Below are 13,229 nucleotides of genomic sequence, written 5' to 3' on the forward strand. Positions count from 1 at the left end.
AATATTCAGTGTGTGTGTGTGTGTGTTTAGTGTCAAACGACACCAGGGGTTTCTCCCATCTCCGTGTAGTATACATTTTAGGTGTGAAACAGAACACAGTTGGTGCCAGAGGTTTAAAAGTGTATGGATCTTGTAAATGTGTAGTGTCGTGTACCATTGTTCCTCTGGTCATTTGGCTGCTGGGGCCCCTAATGGGACCCAACGTTGCCCACATTCCGCCCCGTGGAGGCAGACCAGGTACACGAGTATTGTAGTTATTTACTCTGGCAGGTCCTGCCACCTAATTTCCTGAGGTTTCAGTGGTTAGGACCTTAATAAAAAAAATAATAATAATAAAAATGCTGCTATAGATAGGGATCAGCCAGAAAGAGTACTAGTTATGCAATTTAATGTCATTAAGTTTTTGGGTTTTTTTTTTTTTTTTAACATTTTATAGTTTTTTTCCCCCCTACATTTTTAGGCAATATTTTATAGTTTTTACATTTTACAACGTTTTATACTTTTTTTTTTCCTTCATCCATCCATCATTCTCATTCATGCCAGGGAGGGGGTGACTTATTAAACAAGTAAAACTGACACAAGCTGTCAATCTTGCCTGTCCAATTATTTCTTTTAAAATAATTTAATGCATTGCTTTAGACAAAGCAACAAAATAAACAAGCAGTAATTTAAAGAAAGCTCACACAATTTAAATGACATACAAATAATAATAATAATAAAAAAAGGACACACATTTATATTACAATTATACTAATGGTAAATTTTTTTTCTTTTTTAAAACAAACTTCCTGTTATACTTTTACATTCTGCTTTCGACATTTATACATTCAACACACTATTTCTCGCATTTATTTACTCATCCAGGCACACACACACACTTTTACATCCTTACATTCACACAGCCCATTTCACTCAGACTCCACAGTAATTCACTAATTTTACTCAATTTCTTTAAGTTGTATCTGATTATATCTTGAGGTGGCTGTATTGCCTGTCTATTTGTCTCTTTAAGGTAAAAGTTATAGCCCTATGGTCTGAGGTGGACCATCCAATACTCAATGTTAGTGAAACAAAATGTTTATTACTTATGCTTAAAATTTTAGAAATAGGTTGGTACCACAAAAAGGAAATATGATACTATTCATCATCATCATCAGCCATTTTCAATCCACTGCAGGATGAAGGCCTCTCCAGCAACTTTCCAGTTCCTTCTGTTTTGAGCACTGGACATCCATTTACTACCCACAAACTCATGAATTTCATCTATCCATCTCCGCCTTTGTCTTCCAGGTTTTCTTCTAGCTCCTCTTGGATACCATTCTGTTATTTTCTTAGTCCATCTGTCATCATGTCTTCGAGCTATGTGTCCTGCCCAAGACCATTTTAGTTCTTTAGTTTTGATAAGAATGTCCTTTACTTGAGTTTGTTGCCTAATCCATGTGTTTCTCTTCTTATCTAACAGTCTTATTCCCAATATGATTCGTTCCATTCTTCGCTGTGTAGTTCTCAGCTTCTCTTCCATTCTTTTGGTGAGTGCCCAAGTTTCACTTCCATAAGTCATGATGGGGAGTATACATTGGTCCATTATTTTACGTTTCAGACAAACTGGGATATTGCTCTTCAGTATGTGACTATATTTCCTGAATGCTATCCATCCAAAATTTATTCTTCTCTTGACTTCCAGCCATTTATCATTATTACAGCTAATAACTTGTCCCAGATAAGTATATGACTCCACCTTTTCAATTACTGCTCCTTCAATCATTATTTCCCTTTCTGTGGCATACTTGTTCATCATTACTTTTGTTTTAGCCATATTCATCTTTAGTCCAAAATCCTTACTAGCTGTGCATAACTGATTAAGATTTTCCTCTAATTCTTTGGGATCATGGCTTATGACCACAATGTCATCTGCAAATCGTAAATGGTTTAGGTACTCTCCATTCACATTGACTCCTTTCTGCGACCAGTCTAATCTTCTGAAAGCTTCCTCAAGGGCAGCAGTAAACAGCTTCGGAGATATTGTGTCTCCTTGTCGAACTCCTTTCTCAATTTTAAATTTCCTACTGTCTTTGTCTAGTCTAATAAAGGAGGTAGCACTCTCGTATATTTTCTTCAAAATCATAATATATGGGGTATCAATGCCTTGTCTTTCCAGTGCCCGAAACATTGCCTTATGCTGTATGGAGTCAAATGCCTTTTCATAATCCACAAATGCCAGGCATAATGGTGTTTTATATTCATTTGCTTTCTCCATTAGCTGTGATATTACATGAAGGTGATCCATAGTTGAGAATCCTGTCCTAAAGCCAGCTTGCTCTTTCGGTTGATTCTCATCCAGTCCATGATACTATCCATGCTATATTATCCTCCATGATACTATCCTCTCATCCATGATACTATTAATCGGAGCCAAATTTAAATTTGTAGATACTTTTATTGCACAAAACTTTTGTTATTCCAGCACAACAAATTAATCCAGAAAATATCTTTAAATTAACATTTTTAAATGAAAAAATTAAATGATTCTTATTAATTCCTGTATTGAACTAAATTGTAAACTTGAAATAATTACATAAAATCATTCATCTCTGTTCTTTTAGGTTCCTGTGACATTTGGTGGGCGCACAGTTTTTCCTACAGAACTGGATCACCACAGTCCAGATCTGTAGGATAAAAATCACTGATAAAACTGCCCCCATGTGTGGACTGCTATAAAAGAAAAATTTAAAACTTTAAATTGTCAATTTTTAAAGTTTTAAAAAATAGTTATTTAGCAAGAAATTACTGAAAGTATTAAAACAGTGGCTGTCTGCGTCTGTGGGGAACCTTTCATGCATGGCTGCCTATTTACTGCATAAAAATTAGTTATTATTTTTATAACAATAAATCAATTTTTACATAATAATTTAAGAATGAAACTGAAAATATGTATTTTAGCGTTGTGACAAAAAAAAAGCCACAGTGGGGTATAATGCCCTCCTAACAGGGAATTTCAGTTTATACAAAGTGAACAGTAATATAAATTAATCCAAACTGAAGGAAATACAAGACTAAAGACAACAATAAGAAGACAAAGTAACAACTAATAATTCTCAACCAGCGAGTCACCAACAATAAATATTTTTCTGCTGGCCCTGTGTAGGGATGGAATGCTACTACTAGGTTAATGATTAGTTTTAAGTGTTGCCTTTTGCTATTAAAGTTAATTTTTTTTATTATTATTTGTCATAATGGCAGTAATACTGGCAAATGATGCAAGGAAGCAAGCTTATACAGCATCATCCAAAACACACACACACACACACACACACACACAACAACAACAACAATACTGCCTTACCTAATCTGTCCATCCTATCTAATTATGTGTGTATCAGCTCCTGGGTGGTGTTATAGTTACAGGTTTTCATCCCAGGAGACCATTTTTTGTACACTTTTGTTGCAAGCAGCACCTTCTTTCTGAACCAAAGTTCAGAAAGAATATCATTCTGATAGCACCAGTGACAAAATTCCTGGTACTTATATATGATATAACATTGACATTTCTCCAGCACTGCAGAAAAGTAAATGAAGAGATCTCAACATCCTGTGTTCCATCACATATAGCAAATGGAATGCAGATCCATTTCTATATGGAGTGCATTCCATATAGCAAATGGAATTGCACAACAGATTCACTTTGAATCTATCATGCACTAATGCTTTTTAAACAAGATTATGGATCCCAGGTATATACATCAGCTAGAGATGGCCTGCAAACTCTGTTTTAGAGCTGTAGCCTCGAAATGTAAGGAAGATTGGATCTTGCCACGATGTTCATCATAACCTCAAAAGTCATCAATCATACTGCATGATGGAAGAGATGGGGAAGGGTTGACTGGAACTACTGAACTGTTTCAAACATTGCCCATTCAGTCTAAACATCGCAAACTGACATATTGCTTTGATGGAAGCAGTTCTCATTACAGTATACTTTTAAACTAAAATCTCTGACTGCCTTCCCCACTCCATGAGGACATCCACACTTAAATCCTGATGGGAATATCTCTTCTAGCTGCCCTTTGGTATTAGCATCCAAGATCGCTTGAAGATATGAGCATCATGTTAGACAACTTTGCCCGATCAAGGCACACCCTGGCACGCTCATGTACCACTTGCGTACCCTGGCACGCTCATGTACCATTATGCAGCTTCTCCATTAAAAAATAGAGAAGGACTTCCCCAATATCCTCTAACCACTTGCAACACTATGCTGCACATAGTGGTGAACACCCTTGACTTGTTGCCTTCAAGATTAGAATTGTGAGATTTGCTGCCATCTTCTTAGATAGTACTGTATCTGAGAAGATTCCACAAGAATGCACCATGTGCACAGCAGAGTTCTATATTTGCTTTGGACCATTTTAAAACTTATAACTACCAAAGGTGTGTGTTGTACTCAGACTCTTTACAGGCGCTATCAGTGATAAGATGCAATTCACATCCAGTCCTGTCCAGGTTTATCAGAAATTATATTCCCTTTGTGAATTTACATTCAGGGTATGCTTTCACTGGATCCCAACCACAATGGGATCATGACAGCATGATCACATTTCTGAGACATTAGAAGTTTACAACCAATAGTGAGCAAATTATTCAAACTATGGTTTCCACAGCACCAGAGCTTGTCACTCATATCTTATTTTGTCTGTAGAAGAGGGTGTTTTCACAGGGTTATTTGCACATTGTGTGGGCTAAAAATCTTAGAATAATTTGGGAGGGACTCTAATCTTTCTGCCTGAGCTTAGTCAACTATAGCCTATACTCTAGGACTCTTTATATGCACACTGAGTTTGCTTTGCAGTAGCAACATTCCCTTATGTAGAAATGGACTGGTCTGTGATGCTGGCAAAGGCTGAAAGTTGGAAATGGCTGATATAAGATTGTAGTGCACACAAATGATGATCAGTTTTTGAGTGTCTGTAAGGAAAAATGTGTCAGCATCAATCTTTCTGACTTCAAATATGGAATGATTATAGGGGCCAGTATCTCAACAAAAAAAAAAAAAAAAAATGCTTAGCCAATGTGGTTTAAGCATTGGTGCTTTGTGGTGTCATGAGCCTACTGTGACTGGCTCAACAGTGGTTGACCAACCAGCCAGAGGTCACACGTGGAACAGCCATGTGTGGTCAATACCTGTGTTAAACATTATCTCATCTTGTAACAGCACAGAGGCCCAGCTAACTACCCAGTACTACACAGGAATAGCAAGAGCAATATCCACATGTACTATATACCAAAACCTTAGGTCGTATAGGCAATAGCACTTAATAGACATCACTAGTACTCATTCTCACTGTGAGACACAAGCAGTGTTTTTTGTAAAAAAAAATAGGTGTCAGTACTCATTCTCTGCTATCAGGAAAAACTGAAAATTAAAAGGATATGAAAATACTCTAAAATTTTTTTTTTCTCTGATATTGTTACTTTCGTAGTAATGTTTTTAGAATAAGAACAACAAATTAAGTATATTAACACAGTTTATTAAGCATAAATTTTATTATTCATATATATAAAAAAATAAGTAAAAATAATTTCATAATAGTTTTTGTAGAATATTCCAAATTTTTATTAAGTTCTCACCCGATACTCCATGCCAACTTCTTTTCTTCCTCTTTGTGTGTCGGTTGCTGAATGATGTTTCTGAAGCAGCCATAAATGGACATATTTTGCTGGATCGAAGTGGATTACGGTGGGACTACAGTTTTAAGAAATAGTAGTGAAGAAACTGTTTTTGTCATCAACAAAGCGCTGGTTGGACTGGCAATCAGATTTGTGAAAATCCTCGTTCACATTCACTCAATGAAATTGGGTGAATGTAAACATATCGTATTCAGAGCGTTCATCAAATGCTTCAATTCTTCCAAAACCTTCGTATCAATTAGGTATCCCTAAATCCACGAATTGCATTTTAACTGTAACCTAATTGACAATTTTCTAACTTCATTTTCACCAAATGCCAACAATTCATGTTTAGAAGGATTAATACCTTCATTGTCCTCGTTTTCCTTCTCTCATCATCGGTATTGTCACTAGTTCTTAAATTTGAATTTTTTTTTTTTTTTTTTTTTTGAAACTGTCCAAAATGTTGGTTTTATTCTGATATTCAGGTACTGTGACCATGTAAACGGAGATAGGGAAAATTTACAGAAAAATATGGATAATGCACTTCCGCAAAACAACAGATGTTTTATATGTGTCGGGGCAACAGAAAATCACTTTTCTAATTCTCAAACAGGGCGCTTACAGTTGATTCATAGAGGTGTCCAACCTATATCCCACGAGGAAAGTGAACTCAAACAGCATTTTAAATTTTGTTAATTATCAAAAAAATTTTCTCAAATGCTCTGTTCAGTAAATGCAATTGTATATTGTACTTAATAAAATTTTTGAATATTTTTAATTTTACTTTCACATGCAACAAGATATGAAAAATATAACACACTAAAGGAATCTAACTTTGAATTTTTTGGAATATGGCCCCTGTATGGGAAAAGGTTGGACACCACTGCAGTAGAAGGTGGGCCAGAGCCCATTGGGAATACACCTTGATCTGCTCACCCTTGATCAGCACGACTTCTCCATATGTAGGACAGGTGGTTGAATGGGTTTTACCAGGTACCACTAAGTTATAGAATGGTAATCCCTTTAGCTCTCTTAATTCACACAGCAGCACTAATTGCCTGAAGGTCAGAAATATGAACGGTGCATACAGTTAATTCTCTCCTAATCCATTCATTATATGAAAATTTTCTTTGCTCAACGGAAACTATTTTAAATGTAACTTCCAAAGGGAATTCAAAATAATTTGTTATAAAAGGACTTCGTTAAAAAGAGAAGTCCGACCGAATAATTTAGAATTATAAAAATGGTTAAACAATTTTATATAGAAAATATCTTAATGATAGACAGTAAAAAATACAAATTTAGTTAAATAATTTTAAGCTTATTTGAATAATAGGTAAACATGTGAAAAAAAATTATGGAATATTACAAATTTCGAAGCGCATTACATCCAAATGTCACACGTCACTGTTAATAAAGGTGATGTTGTGTACCGTCCCAAAAAAAGCACTAGACACAAGTAACTGCTCCTTGCATGGGCATATCAAACCACTGACATGGAAATCTGTTGCATGGTCTGATGAATCCCATTTCCAACTCTATTGTGTTCGATTCGTGGACACATACAGGGTGGCTCAAAAATATTGGTACAAACGTTTAGGGGAGGTAGGAAACATCTAAAGGAATGTGAATCGCATAGGAACCCCTAACTGGAAACATCACTGTAAGTCGGTACACGGCACCGTTCATCAGTTAGCGAGAGGGAAAATTTCTGGTTTACTCTTTCAAGCAGTAGTCGTTACACGAACAACATGCATCGATATACGAACTGTGAGCTGGCAGACGTGCACCTAGTGTATGGATTAGCAGAGGGCCCACACGGTGTGCGCCCCCATGCGGCACAACATTGCTTCGCAATAAATGTGTGGGCAGGTATGGTCGGTGACTGCTTAGTCCCTCCCATACCTGTTACCATCCCGCATGAACTCCGCTAAATATCGGATCTTTCTTGAACAAGTTCTACCAGGGTTACTTGACGATGTTCCATCAAATGTGAGACGCATCATTTGGTTTCAACATGATGGGGCGCCTGCCCATTATGGAAGGTATGTTTGTGACCACTTGAACAGGCATTTTGGGCGTCGATGGATTGGCCGTGGTGGACCCATTGCCTGGCCCCCACGCTCACCTGATTTATCGAGCCTTGATTTATTTCTGTGGGGGGGGGGGTCCTCAAATCTATCATGTATGAATCGCCTGTGGAGACTGAAATGGATCTCGTGGCGAGACTCGTCTGTGCTGCTGCTTCTGTCAAAGAAACTCAAGATGTGTTTGACCGTGTCCGCCAATCCATGCTGCGTCAGTATCACGCATGCATCGCATCTCATGGTGTAACCTTCGAGCATCTGTTGTAACATCATGAAATGCATCCATCTCGTACTCCATTGTTAATATTATGTCAAATAAATGTTTGCCCCTAATTACCGTCTTGTGCCTCTGCTACTACTTTCCCGTGACGTTTCCGGTTATGGATTCCTATGCGATTCAAATTCCTTTAGATGTTACCTACCTCCCCTAAACGTTTGTACCAATATTTTTGAGACACCCTGTATATAAATTTGAAAATATTTGCATTTGGACTTTTAGTATTATTATTAGTATTAGTAACGGCCGTATGGTGCAAGAAAGCCTATGGCTTATGCTGCACCAGCCAAAAAAAAAAAAAAAAAAAAAAATCCGAACAAAACAATGATAAAAACAAAAATTAAATAAATAAATAATAATAATTAATAAAGAAATAAAAATAATAAAATGAAATTAAAAATTAAATAAAAAGGAAATTAATCCTATCATCCTATGCGCTTCCCTTACCCGAAAGTACTATCCAGATGACCTTTGAATTTCCCCAAACTGTCGGCCTCTACCACCCATGAAGGCAACTTATTCCAGTAATTTATAACTCGCTGGCTAAAATAAAACTTCCTGCAGTCCAATCTAAACATTTCCCCGCGTAACTTGAATTTATGTCCCCTAGTTCTAGCATCATTTATAATCTTGAAAATTTTGTCCTCATTCAGTTTACTGATGCCTCTCAGAGCCTTAAACATCTCAATCAAATCTTCTCTAAGGTGTCTAGTTTCCAAACTCTGCAACCCACATATTCGAAGTCTTTCTTCATAAGGACGCCCTTTTGCCGATCTCACCAGGCGAGTTACCCTTCTTTGCACCCTTTCAAGAAGCTCGATGTCTTTCTTTAGGTGCGGTCTCCATACTTGAACACAGTATTCCAAGTGTGGTCTAACATAGGCCTTATATAATGGGATTATCACGTCCCTATCTCTACTTGCAAAAGTTCGATAGATCATCGATAGGACACCATGGGCCTTCCTTGCAACCTGTTTACAATGCTCAGAGAATTTCATGTCTGACCGTATCGTAACACCCAAGTCCCTTTCCTCCAGTACTGGGTTTAGTTGAACTCCACCAAGTGAATAAGTTATTTTGGGATTACTGTTTCCCAGGTGTTAATACCTTACACTTTGTTGGATTAAAGCACAGCTGCCATTTTTCTGACCATTCTTGAAGTCTATCTAGGTCTCTCTGAAGAAGCTCAGCTTGACAGTGATCATTAACTACTCTACCAATTTTAACATCATCTGCAAATTTAGACATCACGCCCTCTATCCCTTCATCAATGTCGTTTATGAAAATTAAAAACAACAGTGGTCCTAATACTGATCCTTGGGGAACCCCACTTCTTACATCAACCCAATCTGAGGAATAGCCATTTATCACAACCCTCTGCCTCCTGCCCTGAAGCCATCCTTCTATCCATCTAAGGATTTTCCCAGTGATTCCGACCTGTTCCAGCTTATAAAGCAACCGCTCATGTGGGACTGAGTCAAAAGCTTTGCTGAAATCTAAATAAACAATGTCGAAATTATTCCCTAAATCCAGCTCATGAGTGACCCTTTCGAAATAGCGAACCAGATTTGTTAAACATGATTTTCCCTTTACAAAACCATGCTGAGTATCCTTGAGAATTTCAATTCTATCCAAATGATCCTGAATTCCACCCTTGATCAATGCCTCCATGATTTTCCCTACTACTGAAGTCAGACTGACAGGTCGATAATTTCCCACTTCACTTTTGGAGCCACCCTTATGTATGGGAGATACATTTGCACTTTTCCAATCCAAGGGAATCTCCCCAGAGTCTAGTGATGCTCGCATAACCAGCCTCAGTGGTTCAATGCACTCGCTTGCCGCCTCTCTCAAGATTATAGGGTATATTCCATCAACTCCAGGAGCCTTACTAGTCTGTAGGCTTGAAAGTTTTTTCATTAAATAATCTTGCGAAATTTCAATATCATTAATTACATATTTTTTAACTTTGCTCCCACAATTTCCCATTGCCACAAAAGGCTTTTCATTTGTAAATATCGATGCAAAATAACTGTTGAGTTCATCTGCAACGGCAGCTGGTGTATTTATTACTATCCCCTTTCCCTTACGTAAAGGTCCGATCTGGTTTGTCCTGCTCTTCTTGGCATTTATATATGTGAAGAATTCCTTATCCCCCCTCTTTGCTCTGTTTGCTAGTGATTTCTCATAAACTGCCTTTGTCTGTCGAACCTTTTCTGTGGCTCTATTACACACCACCTTGTAGCTGTTATATGCTTCAGTACTTTTTATTGCTCTGTAACGTTTCCATGCCACCTTTTTCTGCTCAAGTAATGTGGCAACTTCACTATTCATCCAACTTGGAACCCTTCTCGTGGAGTATTTTTTTAATGGTATATACGCATTCAAGGCATCTGTGATTAATGTTTTAAAAGCGTACCACAGTTCAATTGTATTCATTCTCTGCGCGATATCTACCCAGTTAATAGAGGCCATGTAGTACCTTAAGGCATCGTAATTTCCTTTTCTGAAATTAAATTTTCTCAGTTTTTGGTTCGACATATTTCTACGGGCAAATATTTTTGAACATTAACTATATTAAAAATAAATCAAGAAACCTTCTGAACAATGTGAGTCTCTCGACATGTTTAAAGATGAAAATTATGCATACTCGCCTGATGTTGAGACACTCGTTCAAGAAGTTCAGCTGCAAAAAAGCCACATACATTAATTCATACCTAATTGGATGTTTGTGGTTTTTTTAGTATTAATAAATAATATTTCAAAATGTATTTTTTTTAATAAAACACCTTCCCACTCTATTCCATTTCTTAAAAAACTCTTCCCCCCCAGCTTGAGCTGAGGTGCGGCTCTTTGGATTCTCTCCCTTTTTTTTTTTTTTTTTAATTAGATCAAAAATGGCTCTTTACTCAAAAGTTTTCCTACTCCCGATGAGTGTACCTGCATTTAGAGAAAGTAACATGAGGCCATGACACCTGGATGTACTGTTGGTGTTTGGCAGGCTGGAGCCAGTGGTGTTATGGTTTCGGGACTGTTTTTGTGGCATGCACAGAGCCCTCTTATCACCTTTAATCAATGACCCACTGGAACTCTTTCTTTTCTAACGTTTCTTACGAATTGCACACCCCTTCATGATGACAGTGTATCCGGAAAACTGCAGTGCCATGCCACAAGGCCCAGCAGGTTGCTAACTAGGTTCAGGAACAATGATTTCTCTATCCTCCTCCAATGTCCCCCAATTCACTCAATCTCAGCCCAATTCAACATGTTTGGGACCTACTGGAAAAGGATATTCAGTGCCACAACAATCCACCTGGCAATGTGTGGTCATTACTGGATATCATTATCATTATTATTACTGGCCATATGGTGCAAGGAAGCCTCAGGCTTGTGCTGCACCAGCCAAAATAAAATTCCCGAGTTGTTACCCTGAGGGGGGGAAGAGAGAGGGGGGGAATTACCAAGAAAGAGAAGAATGATGATATCCAGCTTGGAGCCCTGGATGTGCCAAGCCCATACTCACCAGATGTAAGCCCCTGGGGATATATGTTATGTAACACATCGGTATCACTACCATAGGATGCCCTGCTACACCTATAGTCCATGACAAGATGTGTATGGGCTATATTACAGGCAAAAGGTGTCCCCATGAGGTATTAGATAGGTATTTTTAATGAAAAGCCAAATGCAGTATATATATTTTATGTGATTTTTGGTGGTCCTGACTAAACTGTAGCCATTCTGTCGTGTGGTGTTGGGTTACGTTGTTAGTGTTGTATGGCTAATCCCTGCCCACTTCAAATTTGGGTGTGAACACTACCTACTTAAAAATTGTATGCCCTTAAAGAAACAAATGGCAAGGAAAGTCATAAAATCTTTCCATAATGTGACTTCTTTGCCTACCTTTGTACATTGGCCATGTATAAAATTTATTTTTAAACTGAAACTGTATACTGTACTTAAAGTATATGTGGCCACTTGATCAAACATTTTTTAGTATGAGGGTGGGTGGAAGCTAAAAATTCTAGAATTGTTTTAACCTTGCACACCTCAGATGATACTTATTTTTCATTGTATTAGATTCTGTTCTGTTTGTAATGTTATAGCATCACTTCTTTAAATAAGACATGCTACTTTTAGTGAGTTTGATTGTGGAAAGTTAGATTGTTTTAATATCATAACATTTTTCAATTATAGTCTCTCTCAGTTAGAGAAAAGCATCAAGGCCTTCCAAGTCCAACTGCAGCAGTTGAAAATTTAGCTCGAGAACTGGAGTATTCTCTAGATATCTACAGTGCAATTAAAGGACAGTATGTTGTAAAACCACAGGTAAGTTCCCCTAATTTCCTTGCTTTGCAAAGGAATAAAACTTGTAAATGTTTGAGTGTCCAGAATTTTGCCAGGGTGTGATAGGAGGGAGCCTTAACAGAAGTGCTGATGCTGTCCAAGCAGTGTTAGGTGGGTCAGAAAACTGTTAGTTTGGAGGTATTCACATACTAATAATTTAATAACAGCTATAAGCAGAAATGGAATTGATTCTTGCATTGTTTTTATTTTGACATATAATATATTTGTCAAAATAGCCTTGAATAGTGTTGGGGGTGGGATTACATTGCCTTTTGTAATAACAATGCTGCATTAACATGCATTTACACTAAGAGCACTGTTCTGGATGAGTGGGTATGAGCATTTACATATGTACAGACAGGGTAACTGCATCTTTAGTTAACACACAGGTGACAAGCCTGAAGTATTGCCAGTAATAGCTCTCTGAAAGAAAAAAAAAAAACTGCCCTCGGATTTTAAATGGCACATAATGCAGTTTCGTTCATCAGCTATTTGTGTCCAGCAGCGTATGTGTGTGCTAACAGCACACGATCTTCCTCAGATGTATGCATATAGAGCAGTCAAGTACACATGTAAGGAGTGATCATGCATATGAAATTTAATAACTTTCTACTTTGTGTATAATATAAATTATAGTCCACTTAGTATATATTTAAAAAGAATGCCATGAATGAAATTTATAAGCAAAGGAAATGTTTTATATATATAATTTTATAATGACGAAATTATACAAGATAGCAGGCTTTTTCTGCATCTGCAATGGGGGTGGGGGGAAGAATTCTCAACCACTGTGGCAGGCAATTTATTCTATTGATCTGTAAGATGCTGCCCAAAAGTAAACTTCATGAAAT

At 37.3% G+C, this 13,229-nt stretch overlaps 1 protein-coding gene across 2 annotated transcripts in view; it reads left to right on the forward strand.

The window, feature by feature from the left end:
• LOC150084235 (WD repeat-containing protein 44) overlaps nucleotides 1–13,229 on the forward strand; it is a 380,944-nt gene that overhangs the window by 92,603 nt on the left and 275,112 nt on the right. For both annotated transcript variants that reach the window (XM_090375960.1, XM_090375961.1), the window contains exon 5: nucleotides 12,229–12,360. In XM_090375960.1, coding sequence (XP_090232086.1) covers nucleotides 12,229–12,360 — 132 coding nt within the window. The remainder of the gene's footprint in view (nucleotides 1–12,228; nucleotides 12,361–13,229) is intronic.

The sequence above is a fragment of the Mastigoproctus giganteus genome, chromosome 6, assembly GCF_048544385.1.
Source record: "Mastigoproctus giganteus isolate SK-2022 chromosome 6, ASM4854438v1, whole genome shotgun sequence".
NCBI classification, from domain to species: domain Eukaryota; kingdom Metazoa; phylum Arthropoda; class Arachnida; order Uropygi; family Thelyphonidae; genus Mastigoproctus; species Mastigoproctus giganteus.